Below are 23,958 nucleotides of genomic sequence, written 5' to 3'. Positions count from 1 at the left end.
GTGCAAACACTACGACAAAGACATCAAATGCATTGTTCTGTTGTGATGTGAGGAAACAAATCTTTACATTCATGCGTTTCTGTGTTTCTCCTCCAATTGCACGAATCCCCTTGATACGCCGGGTTCGGAGCCCCTTGATAATGAAGGCACACATTAAACATTCAGCTTCTGTGCGGATCTCGTTTACCTTCTGGACGGTGAACGTCCGTATGACGTATTCTGCGAGTGGTTCCGTTTCTATCAGGGTCACCTTGATGTCTCCGTACACCTCGGTCTCGTCGGGCCAGTACCGCACACACTTCACCTGCAACGGACAAGTTACAGTCGTTCTGTGAATTTGAATATCTGCCTCATTTCCAGATGAGGTGGAGGCGAAGGCGATCACCATGATTAATATAACAGATGAATCTTTCTTTTTTTTAAATCCCTGTTTTAGTTTGCAACCAAAAAGCACACGAGGCTTGTTTTGGTTTTAAAACAAAACTGTATTGTTGAATGTGTATAAGCTGCCGGTAGTTTGTAGATCAGGCTCAATCAGTTAATTATTGATTGATTTGTTTGACTGTGATTAGACTGTAAATGTAATTACAATTCTGAAAGAAACACAATAACTTGAATTATTGATTTTCCTAATCCGCTACCTCTACAGGTGTGGAGCCTCTACATCAAACACACACACACACACACACACACACACACACACACACACACACAAACACACAAACACACACAGTAATCCCTCGGATGATGAACTCACCCTGCCCACTTCCACAAGGTTGGTAACCATGACGATGGAGGCCGAGTTTTCCTGCCAGACCATCCTCCAGAAATCCCTCACCGTCTCCTGCATGGGCCCTGACAGACACACACACAGACACACACAGACACACACACACACACACACACACACACACGGAAGAAATTAGAGATATAAACATACTGACACACAAACTCATTCACTGTGACATCATGTGAAAATGCATCAGACTTACACAAACACACACATAACCATACATGTGCACTCACACACACACACACAAACACACACTCTCTCTCTTATACACACACATGCACTCACATGCTATCAACCCCAGATAGTGGTTCGTGGGTTTGAGGTAATGGGGTCTTAAATTTGTCACGGGGATTTTATAGGACGGTTTAGATTTAGGAGGTTGTGTTAATAGCCTCGCAGCCCGAAAGGACGACATTTACCAGGTGGCTGCTACACACACACACTTATACACACACATTTAAACCTGCACAAATGTGGAATCACACACACACACACACAGTCTTGCCGCACACACTCATCACGTCACTTTAATTACCTTGTGTGGCGATGTAATGTCTGGGTCTATGGTACCCCTGTGAGACAGAAACAAAAGATCTTAGTCACCGACCTCCGTCTTTTTCCTCACCCTCCGTTTTCCTCTCATTTTCTCTCCTTCAGTTCGTTACCCACCTTCCTTTATTTCTTACTTCCATCCCTTTTTTTTTTGTGGGGCTCTTGTAATTTGTCCAGTCCCTCCACTCGTCCCGGAGAGCACAACTCAAGGTCGTTTCCCCCAAACAAACACAAAACTAAATGACAGGAGGAATCTTAATTTTGCCTCCATGAAAAGCAATGACTCTCTGACCAGCGATTATCCCCGCACCCCCCCTGTGGGAGACATAACCTTGCTGAGATGAAAACATTCATCACTTCCATATTGTCATTAAGACCACGCTGTATGCACCGCGTTCTCTTCACTGACCGTTTGATTCCAAATAAATATGTTGTACCGTTTTCATTAAGACCCTCGTTGTGGGTGAGAGATGAAATTGGAAAGTTAGCGCCTGGACGGAGGAGAGGAACGAAGGAAACACACTGATGGATGCATGTCTGTGATTATACTTCCATTTTTGCAAAGACTAATGTGAATTTTAATATTTTTTCTGCTTCTCACCTCCGTCAGAGACGTTGAGACTAGTTTGGGTTCATGTCAAATGTAGTTTTTGTCAGAATTAGGGTCGAGAGCACGAGGTTCTGACGGCGAGGGTCTGGCGTCTAGGGTAACATTACAAAATGTGTGTGTAGACTCACGTCAATGTAATTGGCGTTGATGTAGTCGGAGTGGGGGTCTCCCTCCAGCAGCTGCAGGCGGACTCTGGTGTGGTCGTCTGTGGGGTCAGATAGCAGAAAAATACAACAGGCCTAAAGTTACATTTACCCACAGATCTGAGCAGCAACTGTCTGGCTGGGGTCCGAACCACGAACGTCACGGCTCCCGTCGTTGGTTTCACTTCTTAACGTGACGCATTTTTACATTTTCCTGACAGGTGACCTGTTGTGGCCGAGATCGTTGTCTTCTTCCTTCGGTGGCAACAGATGTTTTCAACCCAAAAACATCTGGAGGATACCAAGGCGTCACAACTTCTGACCGACTGACTTAAAAACAATCCGGAAAGATTCAACATGCACGGTTTGGTTTTGGTTTGGCTTTATTCGGTCACTTCCTTTGACTCCAGCCCAGTCGAGTTCCACTCAGATGAGCTTAATGGAAGCTGTAACATCAGCAGTAAACATTTTGCACAACACAGATTTATAACATGTTGTTGTGATGAGTCTGGGTTTATGGGACAAACCCTGTTTTACCACGAGCTGCCTCTATCTGCAGAAACGAGTTTATTTACTGTCAAACGATCCATAACAACTTATACCTGCACAGCAGTACATGACCACCAATGGTACGTGTCAATTTTTTTATTAACGTTACTGTTTCCATTCTGCTGACTCTCAAATACTTCTCTAAAAAGTGGCTCCAAGTCAATGTAGACACAAGGTTATCACTTACATTTTTACTGTTAACATCAATGATCATTTAAAGACATATATAAATATATATATATATATATATATATATCTAGCAACCTTTCACTTGAGCTCGAACATCGTGCTGTGGTGTGGGCATGTCACCGGATCTAAACCCCCCCCTTTTGTTCATCCCTCCCCTTTTTAGAGTCAATTATTTTGTCCTGGCCTCTAATAGTCGTCCATATTATTAAGACGCGCTGTATGGGGGTGATTATAGCTAATGGCCAGAGGTGATTTTGTTTAGCTGTAACGTAGCAACGGTAGATAAGTGCAGATGATTTATCCTGATTATCTCCACTCGTCTCTCTCAGGGTTTTTTTTTGTTTCTTCTTGTGTTTCTAAGCTTCCACTCAACCCCCTCACTTTCCCTCTCTGAACAGTGCGATCACAGGCCATCGGTGAGACTGGTTTCTGGCGTACGGAGGAGAGGTAATAACATATAGAGGTTGGGAAGACTACGGATGGGATGAGGAAGAAGAGGAAGAAGAGGAAGAAGAGGAAGAGGGACTGGGAGAAAACTCACATCGTACAAAACATTAAATTCTCATTTCTGTGACTTCTTTGTATTAATCCATAAACTACAGGTTTTGTCAAATCTTCAACACGGACGCCCCTTTTCAAATTTCATGTCATTTTCTTAGCTTTTTCATTTTTCACCCGTCGCTTTGAGCCTCGAAAACAGTTTGAGCAGATCCACCGAGCGGCCGCCGACTCACATCTCCAGTCGTAACCATGCAGCCTCCCTCTGTGTTGACAGCCGGAGCACGGGAGCAATCGTGTTGTCAAGTGTAAGCAAACACATTTTTTGTTTTGCGTGAACATCTTGGAGTTGATGTGTGAATTTTCTATTCACGCTCGGGCACCGAACGACCCCTCCAGTGGAGTCATCAGGATCAGAGCGAGCAGAGGAGCTTGACTTTGAGCATCAGGATCCTTGATGTTGGACGGACTGTGGCGCTGCTGACGACCACGTGATGCATTTGAAAGAGCCAGAGGGAAAGTAGCCAAGTAGTAGTACTTTAATTTACTACAACAAGAGTAAACACGAGGTAAAGTACAGCCCCCCCCCCCCCCCCGTGCTGCTGTTGACCGGAAAACAGACGAGCACTCGTAACAAAACACCCGAACTACTACTACTACCCCAAAGCAGGGACTATTTGGGGGGTAAAAGTTTCCCCCTGAATTTTTTAAACCCTGGTCCTTTGCTAGAAATGCAGAGTCCTGGAAATGCATCTTAAAATGCTTCATGAGGCCAGAGAGATAAACACCTCCGACTTGTGTGGATCTCCTGAACTCCTGAACGATGGCTGGCCTGGTCAGGATTGTCCAGGGTTCAGTCTGCAAAACTGACTCCAGAAGCTAAAGTCCCCACAACAGCAGAAAGTCAGACGTGCCTTCCTTCAGGTTCCCTCAGGAGTTACCCCTGAAATGTGTCAGATCTCAAACGATCTCTGCTGCCGAGGTCAATCCCTCACAGATCCACTCTGCCTCATCTGCACACTCTGCCTCTTTCCTGCCCTGGATGAGAGTCACTCGCTCCACTGGCGTCAGACGCTACATCACCGAACATGAAGCCTTATTACAGAGTAGACGCGTATAATCTGGAGGCTTTCGGTGAATCCCCTTTTTCATTATCACGTCTCGGATCAGCTCCGGGAGAATTATTGGTGCGGCTTCTATATCGGAGTAATTTCCCAGTTTCCGGCTGAGAGGCAACAATGACGGCAGCATGACTCCACTCTGCAGGTACAAGATACTGTCATCAGCTATCAGCTCGCTCACAAACACACACCCTGCATGTAAGAGCAGACTCAACAGGGGGTCATCTGCCAGACTTCTGCCTTTCCTCTGCCTGTCTCTCTGCCTCTTCTTCTTTTCATCCTTCATCGTTCTCACCAACCCGACCTTTCCTTTTCCTCACTCCTCTTCCTCTTCTTCTTCTTCTTCTGTCATTACCTCCTCCTCTCCCTCTCCTCCTGCCCCATGCTGTCGGGCTCCCTCAGACAGCAGTAATTACACAGGGCCAGTGTCAGAGGCTGTCATAATACGAGAGCCACCGGGCTAGACGGAGGGAGGGAGGGGCCCTTTCCACTTCTCTCGGCCCAGGGAGGGGAGCTTCTAATTGGGCTGAGATGGCAGGAGGTACTGGCTCGCAAACACTGCAGTTCTGGACACAGGCCACAGGTTTGAAGAGGCTGACAGGGTGTGTGTGTGTGTGTGTGTGTGTGTGTGTGCACATCGAGTGAGATAAAGATTAAAATTAGTTTAAGAAAGATTTTAGTGTCAAACTAAAAGCAGCAACAACCTCAAGCACACAGGAACCTCAATGAAGTCGAATCACTTACGTCTGATGTTACAAACTTGTGCTTAATTCAAATCGAGATAAAATGCCAACTCTAATATTTCAAAAAAAAAGTCTTAACTCCGAAGTTTTCTGCTGAGTCATGTATCGGCTCAACTCCGTCCTCCAGACCCACATCTGGATCAAAGACGGACGACATGACAGCTCCTCAAAACTGAAGCCAAACATATCGATCAAAATACTCCCACGCAAGTTCATTAAATGCACAAACTCTGACTCCAGACGATGACACCAGCGCGAGATTGGCAGCGTCCGCATCCGTCACATTTGGCTAAATCTTTGTACAGTGGCAGGAAGTGGAGACGCAACGTCCGTTTACAGTCTACGATGTGGGAACGGATACCCAGAGTCTGCATCAGGGCTCATGTTGGCATCTGCAGCACCGGAGCAAAACAACAAAATCATCAGGAGCCGTGGTGTCCAAGGGCAAAGGGCCACAAAGCCATTACTCATTAATGAGCTCCACTCCTCTGCTCTGTCTCCTTCTCCTCGTGACCTTGCAACAACCCCCCCCCTCCTCTCCTGCAGCGTCTTCTTTCCGCCACTTTCTGCTTTTTGTTTGGTTCCATTTAGTCTCTCTGTGTCTTCTCCTCTCCCACGTCCCCATTACCCCAGCAGCCACTGGGAAAGTTTTGCCGGGGAGAACTTGTTAACTTGAGGGGTCCAGTAAAGGCCACACAAAACAGACTTGTGTGTTTTTTTTATTTTTTATCTCGGAGAGATTTGCAGGGGCGGCTGAATGCAGCAGAAAGCTGTAATTTGGGGACATCAGCTCAGATTGTGTGCACTGAAAGCTGCACAGACACTGTACACGAGTAAAACAAGCAGAAGCCACCGGCGCCTAATGACTGCAGCTGCACCGCGACAGCAAACAGGAGCGGCTCTTAGACAAAAAATCAAAGGTCACGGAGAAGTTTTGTTTTCCACGTCATCAAAAGTGAGACACACATTTTAAAAATATCTCAGGTGGAGCAGGAGCTTATCTAAAACATCCTGGGGATGAGTTTATTGCCATTTTACAAGACAAATGTCCTCCCGGGACTTTTCTTGCTTGATGAGGCACAAAGACATTTAAATATAAACCGTTTGACGTTGGGACTGCGCCGGAAACCAAAACATCACAAAACCTTCGCCTCATGATACTTAAAAAGCCTTTGTGGGAAAAAAAAAACGTGGCTTGGGTTTGAGTCCTGGACAAATGAATTGCTGAGTCACAGATATTGAATAGAAACCATATCAGTGTCCTGCAGATATATTGTGGTCATTTCCGTTATGAGGCAGTTTAAACCTCCACTTGCTGCCGTTCACATTCCATTGTCTCCTCGACGCCTGAAAAGAGCAAACGTGGAACCGAGCTCTGGCTCTCAGAGAGCGGTGGAGAATGCAATGCCTCAATATGCCCATTAGGGATTATTTCACAACGCTGGAGAAAGATAATGTCATACCATGGAGTGGCTCTAATGCAGAACAGATGCATGATGGGAGATTTCTCCAACTAAAAATACTGTAACTCAAACCTCTGTTTTAAACGACTCCCCCCCCCCCCCCCCCGTGACCCTTCTTCTATTTTCTCCCACGATGATGGATGTTAAAGCCTCGTCAGTTTATTGTCATCGAGGACATGAGTCTTTATTGATCCTCGGATGTTAAAAGTAGAAACTAAAAGTCAGTTTGTGATGCACTGTAAGATCTGACAAGTTGATCTTACTTTAAAAAAAATCAAGGGACTTGCCTTGAAAATGTAAAAGTATATACAGTAATATAAATAATAAATACTACATCTAATAGTCTTCAGTTGTGTTTCCTTTATATCTACTTGTTAATTCTTAAAACGAGTTGGTCTAACACAGCTGAACAGTGCGTGAGGTGAGTATGCACAACTAAGTTTAACTCACTGCCATTTGAAGTCAAAGAAAATCAAGTGTTATATGTAATAAGACCATAGTATTCATACTTGCTAAGTAATATGAACATTGCCCATGTCAGCATTACCTCCCAGGGTGGTACAGCTACAACAAATGAATTCTAATAACCAATTACCTATCGTAGGTGTTACCTGTTAATCGAGTATCTTTACAACAGCAACTGCACATTCTGAGATATTTACAATGTCTCTTCTAGACCAAACAAGTTCATCACTCACATTACAGAAGTCGAATCAACTGCACAATGAGAAACAAGGTGATTAACATTAACGCAATGTGAGCGAGTAAAACAGGACAAGTGGAGCCAAAGGTCCAAGAACAACAACAACAACAGCGATTCAGCAACTTAACAAGACGCGTGACCTGTTCTCTCCGCTGCTGAGAAAAGACAAACCTCCGTCGAACGTCCACAGAAACAGGATGGAGGTGGGGGGGGGGGGGGAGATGCCCGCAGTAGCAAGTTAAAACTGCTGAACAGGGAAGTTTTCCTCCTCCATCCTCTCCTTCCCTCTCATCTCCTCCTCCTCCTCCTCGCGCTCTCCTCGCCTCCTTTTTTCCAGTCGCCACTAAGCAGGGATTGTGTCTGTCACAGATATACTTAATCAGTTAACTCCCCACGGAGCTCAACTCACTCACCACACACACACGCCGCCGTCAGCGCAGCTCAAGGCATTAGGGAATTTAATAGCATGTGTGATTGAGTGTAAGTGTGTGTGTAAGAGACGGAGCGGCGTGTAAGTGTGTTAAAGTATCTTTAGTCACTTCCCCACCACCGCTGTACTCGTATGTTCTGGAACATCTTTGGGGTTTTTGTGTTGAAAGGTTTGTGTGTGTGTGTGTGTGTGTGCGTGTGCAGTTTTCCAAAGTGTTTCAAGTGATGTGTGTGTTCTAGCATCAGCAACTTGTGTGTGGTATTTCTGTGCATGTGTGTGCAGTAGCCCTTTTGTCCACATGCATGCATATATTTGTGTGTGTGTGTGTGTTAGTGTGCATGGTGGAGGGTGTAGAAGTGTGTAAAAGCGTCCGTGCATGCATATGTTTGTGAGTGTGTTAGTGCGCATGGGTGTTAAAATGTGTGTAATAGCTTATTCAGAGCTCCCTGCAGCTGGTGTGTCAAACAGCTCAGAATGTTGTCGACTTACACACACACAAACACACACAAACACACACCTCAAGATGCTGTTTCCAGCTGTTTGAAGGCTGTCAGGAGGGAGGGGGGGGAGGGAAAAGGAGAGAGGGGGATGAAAAGCAGTGGGGGGGAGAGAAAAGAGGAGAGAGGGAAGAAAGAGGAGCAGCCTCTCGACACTCCAAAGTTACAGTGGAGTGTTACAGTGTAAAGTTATGTGGAGTGTTGAGGAAGCGGCGCCCTCACTGCACACTGTGTGAATTTAACAATGACGTCATCGTGACGCTGTAGATTGTGTCTGTACTGGGTTTCACAGTATATGACATCATTATCTTCACAGTGACCTCATGGTGACGTCGTTCTTACCATATTGTCGTGAATTATTTTTTCGATCTATACAAGTTTCGGGTCGGGCCAATTACTGAGGCTAGTGACAGTGTCTGGCATCGAACACGTCGAAGTAAATAAATAGATCAACGACTACAAATTTGATTCATGTACTTTAAGTCAAAACAACATTTAACATCCCTGTGAATATTTCTATTTTGGGTAATTGCCGTTCAGTTTTAATATCGATATGTTTTCACCATAATCCAAGCTGCAACCTCACCGATCATCGTTCATACTTTGTTAAAACATAAATTCTGCTAAATTAGGAACATAAATTAGACTCATGTAGAACAACTGACAGTGAGCACCAATTAATTCCTTCACGTTTGGCCCCAGTTTGAATAATGTCACTGCACATGTTAAATATCCAGATGTTGCCATTCGCTCATTTTTTGTTTTGTTTAAGTCTGTTTAACTTTTATTAATCTCAGGAGAATTTCACAATCTGCAGAACCCACGGGAGCTGGTGTCACCAAGACGCTGCAGCTATACGCTGACGTGCAGCAGATCCCCCGACTGCAGCGAGCGGCTTGGACGAGAGGCCGATTCATCTCCAGACCCATCACAGTAAATGAATGAGCAGATACCGGAGCTCTTTACCCACAATCCCCTGCCACACGTATAACCACACAGGACAGGAAGACATCAAGATAGAAACGTTCACAGGCCTCTGCATGTTTACTTCTTCTTTATTTAAGCACCTCAACAAATAATCGACTTTCCCACTTACCGACCTGACTCTGTTCATCAGCGTCACGTTTATGTTTGTGCGAGAAGCATCTTTCCCTGAGTCTAACGTCTAGAGGAGTCTCCTGTAGCAGGCCAATCACAAGCCAGGACTGAGGAGTCTTAGTCTATGTGGGAAGTGAATGAGTCGTGCTCAGCTACCAAAAGTATCTGGAACTTTGACAACGGGACAACGGGACAATGGGACAATGGGACAACGGGTCCAGTCCCCCGGCTGCCGGTAATGCAGAGGACTATCGTAATGCTGTTGATCCAATTTCCTTCTTTTGCAAACTAATGCAGAGATTGACGGGCTAAAACAAAAACTATCTATCTTGGTATCTTCATCCAAAGGTTCCTGTACATTTATAAAGTACCACCGCCCAAGAAGGGACCTTGAGGTGGCCCTTTGGTGGACATGCAAAATGCACAGAGTTCCTGCAAAGGTTCCCGGAGGTCTAGCTACACTGACTTGGTAAAAAAGAAAGTCAAACTCCTTCAGTCAATATCTCATCGATGTCTAGACAGCAGCACATCTCATTAATTCCGATTCGGTCATCAACAATCAACCCTCACACAATGTCGATGATCACAGATCATCATTAACAGTTATCAACAGATTTCCAATCGTCAGCCCCCTGAAGTTTCTGAAGGATGAAACATAATCACTCATAATCCTCCGCGTTCTAATTAAAAATACAATCACAGATGAAATCATTACTTCATCTGCCCCCCCCGAGGCTTTTTGTTGGCGATGAAGAGCAACTGTTAAAAATCAGCGTTGAAATCCGAGGTGTATTGTTATTACTGTGTCGTTGTCACCCCCCCCCCCGACTGCTTCTGAAGAGGAACAATGATTAACAGCAATCAAACCGTCAAACAGTATTAATAATATCGTCACTGGCGTTAAAAATCAGCCTCATTATCGTCATTATCTGCGCGCGTACCTCCGACTGAGAGCTGCAACTGAAACCGTTTCATCATCTGCTGGAGGAGAGGCTGGGAAACGTAATCAGTCTTTTTCTTGAGAGTCATTTTCTTCCTGTTTGTCTCTTATTGTTTGTTTTGTTTTTTTTACACTTCAGGAAGACGACGTGCGTCACTGACTGTGTTTTTCTGTTCAAAGTTGAGGAATAAACATCAGAGAAAGAAAGATTGATGCTCAATCAGAGCCTGGAAAGAACTACCCGACTAATTACAGTCACCTTTTCTTCATGAAACCTCTTTTGATCCAAGGCTTTTCTTTATAGTTTGGCTTTGGCCCCTTAGTTCCATAGACAATCGAAATACTACAGCATGAAGTCATATTTAAGACAATGACGGGTAGTTTGATTCTTTGTCCGACATCTTCTAAGATGACCCTGAAATGCTGGGATGTCCAACGTCAGATGTGCATTTCAGTTTTCTTTCCCAAATCTGGGGATTGGCTTGAGGAAGCAGGATTTTCCGGACATCCCTCTGCCCAGCTACACTCTACAACTAATCCTGTGGGATCTGGATGCATTCCCAGGCCAGAGAGGATGAGTCGTACCTCCAGCAGGTTCTGGATCTATCCCCCGGATCTAGGTTGTGCCCAGAAACAGCCTCACAACACTGCACAAAACTCCCTCAGAGCCCCAACATCCGTAAAATGATTCCCATATAAAAAAATCAGTGGACTTTCCCTTTAAGATGCTCAGGTCTCTTGCTCTCAACAGTCTTCATGTTTCAATATTTAGCCACACATTTATTTTGAAATGGGTTTGTGCAGCGAGATTATGCGGAAACAAGAAAACAAAACAGAAACTCTTGTAACTAAACCCTGCGTCTTGTGGAATAATGTCGCAGCAGTGCTGCACCACGACAGCCAATCAGGCACAAACTAGACTGCTGTGATCTGAACATGTCTGAGTGTGTGTGTGTGTGAGTGTGTGTGTGTGTGTGTGTGTGTGTGTGTGTGTGTGTGTGTGTGTGTGTGTGTGTGTGTGTGTGTGTGTGTGTGTGTGTGTGTGTGTGTGTGTGTGTGTGTGTGTGTGTGTGTCTGTGGACTTTAGGTATAGGACTTATTCACTGTTTGTATTTAGATGTGTGTACAAAAAGTGTGTGTGTTTTTGACAGCTTGGGAGATGCTAATATTTATTGTGGTTCTTTGGTCAACACTTCAGAGGAGTTGTTGGCGTTCTGACTTCAGAGCAGCTCGGCAGACGTGGAGAGAATCGGCGCCAGAGAAGATAAGAGAGGAGGAGGACGGACTATGTATCGTGGAATCTGAGGCTGACACACACACACACACACACACACACACACACACACACACACACACACACACACACACACACACACACACACACACACACACACACACACACACACACACACACACACACTCAACAACACACAAACACACACGCTGTTCTATTTGTTTTTCAAATCCTTCTTCCTTTGTCACACACACAGACACAGACACACTCACAGAGACTAGATGCCCTCACCCTCTGTTTCAGTCTCTGTCTCACACCCTAACACACACACACACACACACACACACACACACACACACACACACACACACACACACACACACACACACACACACACACACACACACACACAGAGATAACCTCAGCTGTAATGAGGAGCAACATGATGCAGGAAGAGGTACTGATTATGCCAGTGATGCTTGGTGGTGTGTGTGTGTGTGTGTGTGTGTGTGTGTGTGTGTGTGTGTGTGTGTGTGTGTTAACAACGCCTGGCAAAGACTGACAGCCTGTGTAATGATTCTCATTCACCTGTACAATTGTGCACATTAGTGAATAGAGGGAGGGCTTTGGGGTGAGTTTGTGCACGAAGGGGGGGGGGGGGGGGGGGGCGGCAGAGGAGAGAGGCAGAGAGGAAGAGGAGGAAACAGGAAGAGGACATCAAGGGGCTGAGAAGAACAGATAAAAAGGAGAGAAGGAGGGAGAGACGGGGCAGAGGTAGGAGAGAGTGACACATCCAAGAAAATACGGTGAATAGATTAAGTTCAGAGAGGGAGTCGGAGGCAGAGATCAACACATACGAGGGGAAAGGAGGAGAGGACGGTGGACGGCTGAGAGGAAAATGCAAAACACGGAGAAGACAAAAGCAAAAGGGGGAGATGAGAGGAGGTGGAGGATGAGAGGAGGTGGAGGATGAGAGGAGGTGGAGGATGAGAGGAGGTGGAGGATGAGAGGAGGTGGAGGATGAGAGGAGGTGGAGGATGAGAGGAGGTGGAGGATGAGAGGAGGTGGAGGACACGGCACGGTGGGGTGAAGGTGTTCAGACTGAACATTATGTAGGATTTTACTTTTACCAGTGTATTTGAATGATTAAATATATTTCTACTGAGTGATAAGTGTTGATTATTACATGGTAAACTGAGTATGGAAATGTTACTGTTCACTGTGATGAGCGAGCCTCTGTCTGTGTTTCTGTGACAAGTCTGATTTATTTCAAATCTTCCAAATCACCATCCTGCCGTTCATATAATATAATATAATACATACCCCTGTTTGCACGTGTATAAATAATAGCCAATGAGTCTGTTTATTCTGAGGGCATGGTACTGTTGAATTATAAATGACCATATGGGGCGGATGCTCTATGAACTGATGGAGGGCTGAGAAAGAAAGAAAGAAAGGAGGAGAGGCAGCAAAGAGGAGGGGACGGAGGGGAGGAAGGAGGAAATAGAAGCAGACAGATGCCTGTAATGAGGAAACACCACTGTGCTCTGCCTCAACCCGTAAACTGTCAGCGGTGATCAGATGGGAGGGATGGATGGATGGAAGAGAGAGGAAATTGAAGAAAGGGGAGGAGAGGGATTGGAAAGGAGAAAAGAAAAGGAGAGAACATGAAGAGACAATGAAAGAAAAGGAGAATGAGGGCAATTTAAGAGAAAGTGCAGATGGAGCAAAAGAAGAGCAGGGAGGTGATCAGAGGGAGATAAGTGACACAGAGATGGAGGGAACAGGGAAGAAACGAAACACGAGGGAAGGTAAGAAAACAGGATGAGAAGGAGAGGAGAAAGATGGAAGTGGAAGTCGGGCGATGGGAGACGAGGAGAGGAGGGGAGGCGCTGACGAGACAGGAGGACAGGAGGCTGGTAGATTAACATTTATTCAGTGTGCTGAAGGGATTTCAAAGATGGCAGCGACCGTTTGTGTTTGGCAGATGGCTGGAGGAAGAGTGTGTTAACACTTCAACTCAGATCAGCCCTTTGCAAACTGATTCAGGGAGGGAGGGAGGGAGGGAGGGGGGGTGGGTGGTGAGGACCATGTGATAGAATGTGTGGAGGAGAGGAAGAGGAGGAAGAGGAGGGGAAAAGTGAGGAAATCACAGAAAGTCAAATGTCCTCACAGGGATCAACGGGGGATCTTCAGGACCAGATCTTGGGTGTTGGTTTAAGTCTCTCACGGAGAGTTTCCCCTTGTCGTGATTCGCTGAGGCTCAATGAGCATTTGTTCAGGTTGGAGGTGCTGACGAGGGATGAAGACCGAACTGAGGACGCTTTCACACCCCCGCTTCGGACTTTTCACTTTAACCTGAACTGAAATAACAGGTGAAGGTTCCTCTGCTCTCAAGTTATCGGTGCGTATTTTGTACTAAGTATAAGCACAAGTATAAGAATGTGAAGGCAAGTCCAAGTTCTCCTGAAGTGGCTGATGAGGCCCGAGACTCCAGGGGCTTAAGGAAAAGTTTTAAACTAGTCAAATTAACACTAAGTAGTAGTGCAAGGTAGGAACAACGTCCTGCATGCAGCCCGATCCACTGTGTGCAACAGAACACGCATGTTGCCACGAGGGAATCTGCTCCGAGCTCTCAAGCTGTAAAGCAGGAAGCAAAAGCCTCGTTTCAAAAGGCGAATTTAAGTTCAACCCGACTAGAGGAAAAGACAGAAGAACCTTTAACCCATATTTAAAGTTTCAGCCGCAGCCGCTCGGCCCGCCTGTCGCACCATATTTCCTTGTTCTAATAAAGACGGCACACAAAGTCATTTCCCTCGGGGCCTTTTACAACATTTTCTCAAGGAAATTAGTCTTTTTACAATCACAGCAGGCAAGATGGACAGTTTCCATTACCAGGCCCTTGTAATTAAAGGATTTGTACTAATAGCAAATTTATCATAATTCCTGCCGGCTATCAAGTCCTTGTCAGGCTATTTCATTTCAGCACAATGTTTCATTTTAAAGCCTTCAGGTTAGTGCGCTCTCTTTGCCGTGACATCTAAACCCTCATAATGAGCTGTGTGTGCGTGCAAACACACACACACACACACAAACACACACATACACACACACACACACACACACACACACACACACGCACTGCAAAAGCACAATCTCCTCGATCACAGTGGTTTAGTGTTTAGTGCATGTGAGTTTGATGCAGGTTTGAATGCACATGCTCACACAGGCTGCTCTCCGTGATTCCATTACATCGACTTCCAGTTATTATCTGCAGATTTAACCATGACCACGTTTTGTGGAAGCACAACTCTGATCTTACAACTCACCTTAACTTTACCGTAACATAATAACGTAAATGGCCAATCTGACTATGACGGATGGGTCGATGTGTTGGGGGCGGGGGGGGGGGGGGGGGGGGGGGAGTCGGGCTACAAACAGCTACACAACATAACACACGACCTAACGGATCAGCTTGATGCGGCCTTGACTTCCATTTATTGTGGACAGGCAAACTGAAACCTTATCCCTAACTTTAACTGTAACAGACATCCCTATCACACACACACATACAGACACACACACACACACACACACACACACACACACACACACACACACACACACACACACACACACACACACACACACACACACACACTTCTATAATACAACTTCAACCTAATTGAGTCCTGAGGTTTCCTTGTACAAAAATAACAAGCCCACATGCACACACACACACACAGCCACAGACACACACAGGTATCATTAGTGCAAACAAAATCATAGCCGACACTTGTTACATCGCAAAGCAGCATCGTCCTCTAATGGCCAAGCTCCCGCCTGCTACATGCAGCACATGCTTCACCGTGCACGTCATCACAGCCGCCTGCTCCAAACTGACGTCCATGAATTAACAAAAGGTCTCCGGGCTTTGATCATCAGGCAGGTAAAGAGATTTTTCTCGCACAGCAGCTTCCCCGTGTCAAATTTAAGAAAATGAGGTTGAACAGACTTTGATAATTAATTCTGAAAAAGGATGGATCTTATTAAATATGTACACGAGTGTGTTATTTCTATTCGACACAGTGTTTTGCTTTGATTGAGTTGCTCTCACTGTCAGAGGTATTGAGAATGTGAAATGTTGGGAGTCAGATGTTGAAGCCCTGAATGATTCATCTGCCAGAACCTGCTCCTCCTGGCATCTGGCTCCCAGCAGGGGGTCACCTCCACCAGTCCGACCCGGAGCTGGAAGGAGCCGGTCGGGGACTTGCTGAAGGACACTCCGGCGGAGCAGATGGTTGTGAACACAGAGGTTCGGACCTGTGTCCTCCAGCTTAAGCTAAAGGTCTCTGTGTACATTGGGCCGTAGCGTGTTTAATTAAAGCTGTATTTGGAATTTGAATTTTCTCTCTCTTAGGGGCTGAGGGACGTTTGGAATGTTTCCATACGGGTGATAATACCTGATACGTCCATCAGGAAATATGAAAAAGGAAGAAATGCTGCTGATGATACATTTGCTCTGGTATTCTGTGTCCTGCCCTATTCTCTCTGTGGCTGTCGTCCAACAGAGGTGACAGGTTCATCTTACTGTCTGTATCTAAGCATTTCATTTGCCTATATATACATAAATTGCCTGGAGACCCACGTATTTAAAGTTTTAAATCTGGTGCAGTTTGTAAATGCAGCACGATCAATATCGATTGTTAAGTAGATCTGTAGCATCGATCACGACAAAGGGAACTGCAACGGATTCTCCAATTAACAATCAACACTGAGAACATTAAAATAGCATTAAAATACTCATGTTGATCAACCGGATGGTTAACCAGTGAAAATGGAGCCAACCAGACCAGTTCAACCCTCAGTGACGCTGGACAGTTAATGTAAAGAAGTTCCTGTATCCCAGTGGTGTCAAATTTGAGAAATCGATCGATCCGATCTAATCCAAACCAAACCAAACCAAACCAAACCAAACCAAACCAAACCAAACTAAATACATGTCAAGCCAAACTCCCGCAGGAGAAGTCTATCTTTGTCATTGCAGTACTCACAAGCGATGATGTTGCCATAGCGATTCTTGTTGCGGTTCTCGTCCTTCTTGGCCGTTTCCCAGGGCGCCGTCTGTCCCTCTGCCAGGGCCTGAACATGCACATGTACACACACACACACACATACACACACATATTTAGTTATGAACACACAGAAATATGCATGCACATATGGCCCGATGCCCAGAGCTTGTACCCTGACACATGCGCAGGCAGAAGTTGAAACGGAAACATGAATATTAATGAAAAGCCGATGAACTGATAGTTTAACTTTAACCACTCAGGGCGCCGAGGGTAACACAACATAACACAACATAACACAACATAACACAACACCATTTTACAGACGACGGGCAGGCAGGTCACACGTGATTCAACTTCCAAAAAACTTTATCTTCTTGTTGTTGTTGATGCATATTTTTAACTTATACTATTAATTAGCTGTGATATTAGCAGAATATTAGATCTCAGTCACGAAACTCAGCATAAAGTTCACTTCTCCTCTGACACTGAGCAACTCTCCTCCTCTTTCAGTTTCCCGAGTTTTAATTCTTTCTCATTAAAAGCCAGACATGTACACACTGCACATAAGGTGAGGCTATGAAATGTTCTAGTGGCAGAAATTACCAGAACCATCAATTCCAATCAGGTCAGTCCCTTGGCCAGGATGTCAGCCAAATCCAGGACACGGTGCTAATCAACAGACCGACAGGCAGCGGTGAAAACATACCCTCCATCCAACTTCACTGGCAGGGGTACTGCAATTTAATTCCGGCACTAAATTATAAGGGCAACCAGGAGTGTGTGTGTGGGGGGGGGGAGCAACCTGGATGAAATGGATGCAGCAAAACATGTTCCTTGACGGCCGGGACGAGATGAGAGCAGGTAAACTCTGCAGGGACGAGACACAAAGTCTGGGTTCATTGTTTTTGATGGTTTGGTCTGAGAGAGAAACTGTGTCAGTCCTTTGTTTAGAGAGAGAAGACAGATTGTCCTGCCCCCCCCCGCTGTGACGCTGGCCCGAGTGACAGGCCTTACACACGAGGACAGCATGTGTGTGTGTGTGTGTGTGTGTGTGTGTGTGTGATGAAAAACACTCTGCAAAAGTTTTCCTGTAGATGATTGTGAGAATGTTTGAGTGTCTGAGAGAACGATCATTTGACTCACACGCATGTTTTTGTGTGTGTTTGTGTGTTTGTGTGCGTGTGTGTTTAAGATCCCTCTCAAGCTTGTGCTTAGCATCCAAACCCCAGCTCTCAGAGGTCGCCATATGGATACTGAACCACTTTAGAACAACCATTAAAACACACAGACACACACACACACATTTTGTGTATAGGGACAAGTTAACAATCCTTTTGAGTCCATTAAGGGCTTAACAAGACCAGACAAAAGCTTTCACTTACAGACATTGATATGACCTAGATATGCATACAAACACACACACACACACACACACACACACACACACACACACACACACACACACACACACACACACACACACACAGTACACACACACAGTGACAGAAATACAGACATCTACACATATCGCTCAGTCAAGCAGAAAATTGATTCTTTCAAAGTGGCACATGGGTCTGAGTGTGTGTTTGTGTGTTTATGTGTTTGTGTGAGAGAAGGACATTTAAAAAAAAATGTTTGGGCACATTAGGTAAGAGGCATCTGTTCGTGAGTGTGTGTGTGTGTGTGTGTGTGTGTGTGTGTATGAATATTTGCATAAGGTGTGGGTTGGCCGCCCTTTTTCCAACCTGAAGAAAAACAGCCTGAATCTCACCAGCTACACTCCATCACTTTTCAGATTATTAATATTCTTCACAGATACACAGAGAAACACACAATGAACACTTTTCCTCCAAGCTTTTCCACTGGAGTGTGTACTTCAGTATTTTTATATTTACCAAACTAAAACACAAGTACGTCACATTTGTTTCCCTAGTTTAATAGAATATCAGTGACATTTTGTTTATTTTATTTGAGATGCTCTCTTGTCAAAAATTGTTTTTTAAGCGGATATATGACGAAAAAGTGTGAATCGGAAGTTTATGATTATATTCTAACTTTGGAGTACATGTGTCACTAGCTGCACCTAAGGGTTGTTTTAATAGTCTAAAGCTTGTATGTGTTAAAAATGCTTTGATGGATCAATATAACACGGAATTTGTGTGTTACATAAAAACTGAATTTGTTTCAGGACAATTTAAAAGACGGTATAAAGAGCAAAGTACTTTATGTAAGAATATATTATGTTTTTTAAGTTTTTCATGGGGAAACATGTCATTAAGACCATCAGACCATCGTCTTCAGGCTCATGACAGTGAACCGTTCGGTCCAATAAACCAGCGTTGTTCACGCGTGGGCCACGAGTCACTAAGTGCTCCGGTAACAAGTCAATCTGCCCGAGAGGCCGAGCTTCACACAACGCGCATTATCCCTTTAAATTGCCGAAGGTGCGATCCCGGTGGGGAGCGACACGTTGACGGTGTGGCTGCTGTCGGTGTTAGTGAGGTTAATGGGCTTCAACACCGGAGGTCACATCCCACACAGAGACGGGGACAAGGGGACATATGGGGTGTGGTGGCAGGCAGACACACAGACACACACACACACACACACACACACACACACACACACACACACACACACACACACACACACACACACACACACACACACACACACAGAGAGAGAGGACATAACTGCAAACATTTCACCTCAGAAATATTTGTATTCTGCGCTAACCTGACTGAGAGGTTAAATTAAAATAAAAATCCCAAGCTTTCACTTTTATACATGAACAAAAACAGTTTTAAGAATTAGAAAAAAGGGCATTAAAATATATGCTAAGTTTGAATTAAGTGTATTTGTCTGCTTTTAAATACTGTCCATAGTCTTTCTCCATGTGTTGTTGGTGACAGGAGGCAGATATACCCGCTCTACAGATAAAGCCTCTCTCTCTCTCTTTCTTTCTCACACACACACAGACACACACACACACACACACACACACACACACACACACACACACACACACACACACACACACACACACACACACACACACACACACACACACACACACACACACACACACACACACACACACACAGGAGAATAAATCACATTTGCTCTCCCCTGAAACGTATCAGTGGGTATAAACCAAAATGACAGGAAGCAAATGAAAATATAACGTACGGCATCACAGAGGGACAATTTCCAACACGCATGCAGAGTTGATAATAGAAAATATTCATTCTTATGAGCGCGGGGGGGGGGGGGAGAGGGGAGAAAGACTGCCTCCTGTCTTTTGAATGAAAGAGAGAGAAGGAGGATTTAAAAAGGAAAATGAGCGCACGGTCGAATACCCACGATGAAGAAAGATTATAAAAAAACGCTTGATAAACTGTGCTCTGAACAAAACAGGAGGCCTGAGCACAGAGAGAAACTCAATTCAAAGGATGGGAATGAAGAGAGAGAAGAGGGCGGGAGACGGCACTAAGGGAAAGAGATGGGAGGAGCAGGGAAAGGAGAATAAGAGGAGAAAAGATGAAGAAGAGAGTGAAACACAATGTGGACTAAATAGAGGGAGTATATGGGGGGGGATTTAAGCAGAAAAAATAAAAAAGAAGGGGAGAACACGGAGGGAGGGGAAACGGTTTTGGAAGAAGATATTAGCAACAGAAAAAAACTGAACCTACCAAGAAACCAACAGAGAAACTGGGCAGAGTGGAAAGTATGAGCCGGTTCGTTTCCCTGATTATCAACATTGATAAGTTCAGAAATCTACGCTCACGCTCGCTCTCGTTCACGCACGAAGACACGAGCTGCTTCCCGGACGCCACATCGTCGGACCATTATCACCAAAAGCTCCGGGAATCTTCTCGTCTTTCCAGGTTGACGTCGGCATCGCCTCTTCATTTTTTGAGATCGTTGTATTCTTACATTCTCACATGGACATTTTACAAGGACTCTGACTTGTTTTCGATCACAGCCCCTTCTACAGATGTCAGGAAAAACATCCGTGCTCCACTGCATGTCGCAATGTTTAACAAATGACTTGGTTTCTGACATTTGATCTCATCTCTCAGCAGTTGAGCCTTTGACCGTTTTACTTTAGCGCAATTAAAATTGTTTAAATCCCTTTGATTCGTTCCTCCACAGGTTTGTTTATGAATGTCACGGGGGCAGTAAATCCCATCCTGCACCAAACAAAAGCCAAGGATACACCCTGTGCGTGATGCCATGCTGCTGCACCCATGTTTCTCCAGCAGAAAGAAAAACCCTGCTCCCTCTGAGTTAGTGCTTTACCAGCAGATACACTCTGGGGTCACAGGCAGATTTTTATTATACCTATTATCTGTGTGCTCAGCTTCAGACCTTTTACCTTCTTACTAATAGCTGCTGGTAATGTTGCCCATCAGAAGATTGATGCCTGTTTTACTGTTGTCCTCGTTACGAGCCTCTCTGTGTGTTTGTGTGTTTGCATTCACCTCGTACTCCTCCTTGAAGCCGTAGCCCTGTCCACATTTCATCTGGGTGATGTGCTGGAGGAGGTCGGCGACTCGGATAGCCGGCTGGAACTGGCCGGCCTGGAACTGACCTGCAGGAACAATAAACAGAGAGAGGGATGAATATCTAAACAGGAGGAGAGACGCTGCAGGAGGAGCGGTATGTGGGCGAGGAGACGGATGGATCTTGAGAAATCACGACAACAAATTGCCGTTCTAATCGCTCTTCGTGATGCGAGTTCCCCTTTCGAGCTAAATTACCAAATTATGGCGAGTCAATAAACCAGAGACCCAAAGCAGCAAAGTATCTATTTGTCTGCTGAGGTAATAAAATGTTTAGTTAATTCAATGTTTACATGACGACAACACAGGCAAATAACCAACTGACTTATGGAAATGACTTATTCACTGTATAACTAACTTGTTTAGTACATCTGGTTGTTAAATAGTATTAATCATGTGTTTCTCATCCTTGACTCACCACATGGCAAATAATGAACAGACTAACGAGGCTGAAGTTCTAATTAAATGCTTCTTTTTCTAATTAAATAACCAACTGTGACTCGACGTCTAAACGAACGAACTCATGCTACATTTTACATCCAGTGCTTTTAAAATACGTTGACTGCTCTCGAGTGTGAATTGAGTTTCTTAAAATCAGTAAACAGCTAATCTGTAACTAACCGACTGACCAGCTAACGGGGGGGGGGACTATCAAACAAGCAGACTGACAGCTGCTTAAACAGATCCTGACTCAAAAAACCACCTTCACTGGTGCTATATCATATTTCTAAGAGGAGTAGGAATAAAATGATCAAGGTAAAGGGTCTCCTGGGTTCAGCCTACATCCATCCATCCATCGAGGGTCGTGTGTGGAGCTGGAGCCGATTGGGCGAGAGGCGGGGTTACCTCCAAATCATATAGACTGTAAATGAAAATGGACGACGCTTCTCCACGTCTGACTGCTGTCTACAAATTGAGCCAAAATACCCCCCGATATGAACAGGGCCATCTTGGAGCCAGTAGCAATCAGGGGACGGATTATCGAGGTCCGGCCGATACACCAAGTTCTCCACCAAGTCTCAATCCCGATGTTTCAGCCTGTTCTCGTGGCATCAAATAACAAGTGACAACTAAACTCAACTCCAGATGCTTTGGCTTTGAGGAGCCGCCATGTCGTCCATCTTTGTACAAGTATTTAAAAATACTTAACTCCCTTTGAGCACTCTCACAGAATACTTAATACAGTAATAACTTACTAACTAACTAAATGACTGACTAGTCGGCTCCCTCGTTGGCTGAGTGACGGACCCAGCACTTAACAAAGTGATTTCTGAACACGTACCACTCTGGTAGGAGAGCTCCACCGACTCACAGCCGCCATAGGGAAAACTCTGCAGGGTCAGAGAGGGCTGGGAGAGCGAGGGCTGGCTACTGTCTGTAAAGAGAGAGAGAGAGAGAGAGAGAGAGAGGAGTATGTTACCATGACAACACACCTCCCATCTATGACAGCCCACCATGTACCCGGGGACACACACACACACACACACACACACACACACACACACACACACACACACACACACACACACACACACACACACACTGATGCACTCGGCAGTACAGGTGAGAGAAGATTGGTCACCGAAGACAGCTGATGAGTTAAATTATTCACTTAACACCCTGAGCCCTGATTGGTGGACATGATGGGAAACTTAATTGGAATATCTCTCCTCTGATTAAAGGATGGACAGATTGATTGGATGAGTGTTGGGCTTTATTAGCCGGAGCAGATGGAGGGATACATCGTGGGGGGGGGGGGGGGGGGGACTGAGAGAAGGAACGACACCTCAAGAGCTCGCTCCGCATCACGGAGACGTGTTTTTTTTTTAGCTTTATATAAATGGAAGATTGTGAAAGTAATGACTGCTGCATTTCTTTTGCATGAATTATAAATGTGTAGAGGAACGCAGTGATTGAGAGAAAGAGACAAAATGGGGGAAGAACGAGAAAAAGAACAAGTCAAAAATGTGTAGAAGAGAGAAAATGACGACACAGTACACGAGTGAAAGGTTAATAACTGTTTTAGTTTTATATTATTCCACAGTCACGGAATCTGACCGGGTGAATGTGGCTTCTGAAAAGCAGCCCGGACTCGCTGAAGTGTGAGCGAGCGTGTGCGTCCGTGCGTCTGGAGGAAAAAGGGTTCGTTATATAAAGCTGCGTGAGCATGTTTCTTAATGGAGCTATTTGCATGTTAATGACGGCTGTGGATTCATTAGTGGCCTAAAGTGGTTTCTCCATGAGCCAATCTAAACACTGGCCTCCCTAAATGAATGAAGAATGAGCCGGGCCACATGGGTCACTGCTGCGTGTGTGTGCGTGTGTGTGTGTGTGTGTGTGTGTGTGTGTGTGTGCGTGTGTGTGTGTGTGTGGTCAGGAGAACGGATACAGGGACGGAAAAAAACAATTTACAGTGAGTTATTCACAATAACTGACGAGTCGCTTCCTGAGATTAGGAAGTGATAAAAAGAACAGAGTGAGGAGATGATGGAGAGAACGAGAGGAGATGAGACGAGAGGAGAGAGGGAACAGGAGACGAGGTGATGAGGCTTGGGAGAGGAAAGAGGGCATGAACAGAGCGAAAGAGAAAAGAGGACAGTATGGAGAGATGGCAGACGGAGGCGGGGGGGGGGTGAAGGAAAGACAGGTGTAGAGAGTTGAGGAGAGAAGAAGAGCTGCAGAGGTCAGGACAAACACAAACTGTGTGTCCAGTGAAACAGAACCGGGTCGCACCCTGAACTCCTCCTGTCTCCAG

The 23,958-nt window shown here is 45.2% G+C and overlaps 1 protein-coding gene across 1 annotated transcript in view; it reads right to left on the bottom strand.

The window, feature by feature from the left end:
* Positions 1 to 23,958, bottom strand: part of LOC117761158 (receptor-type tyrosine-protein phosphatase T-like) — a 136,860-nt gene that overhangs the window by 20,772 nt on the left and 92,130 nt on the right. Inside the window, exons 14-20 of the mRNA XM_034584819.1 lie at positions 22,486 to 22,578; positions 21,123 to 21,232; positions 16,618 to 16,705; positions 2,084 to 2,169; positions 1,329 to 1,365; positions 758 to 855; positions 188 to 304 (exon numbers count right to left, since the gene is read on the bottom strand). Of these exons, the coding sequence (XP_034440710.1) occupies positions 188 to 304; positions 758 to 855; positions 1,329 to 1,365; positions 2,084 to 2,169; positions 16,618 to 16,705; positions 21,123 to 21,232; positions 22,486 to 22,578 (629 nt within the window). The remainder of the gene's footprint in view (positions 1 to 187; positions 305 to 757; positions 856 to 1,328; positions 1,366 to 2,083; positions 2,170 to 16,617; positions 16,706 to 21,122; positions 21,233 to 22,485; positions 22,579 to 23,958) is intronic.

This window comes from Hippoglossus hippoglossus, chromosome 5 (genome assembly GCF_009819705.1).
Source record: "Hippoglossus hippoglossus isolate fHipHip1 chromosome 5, fHipHip1.pri, whole genome shotgun sequence".
Classification (NCBI taxonomy): Eukaryota; Metazoa; Chordata; class Actinopteri; order Pleuronectiformes; family Pleuronectidae; genus Hippoglossus; species Hippoglossus hippoglossus.
The sequence above is the reverse complement of the archived record's forward strand: the minus strand, read 5'-3'. Positions and strand labels throughout refer to the sequence as shown.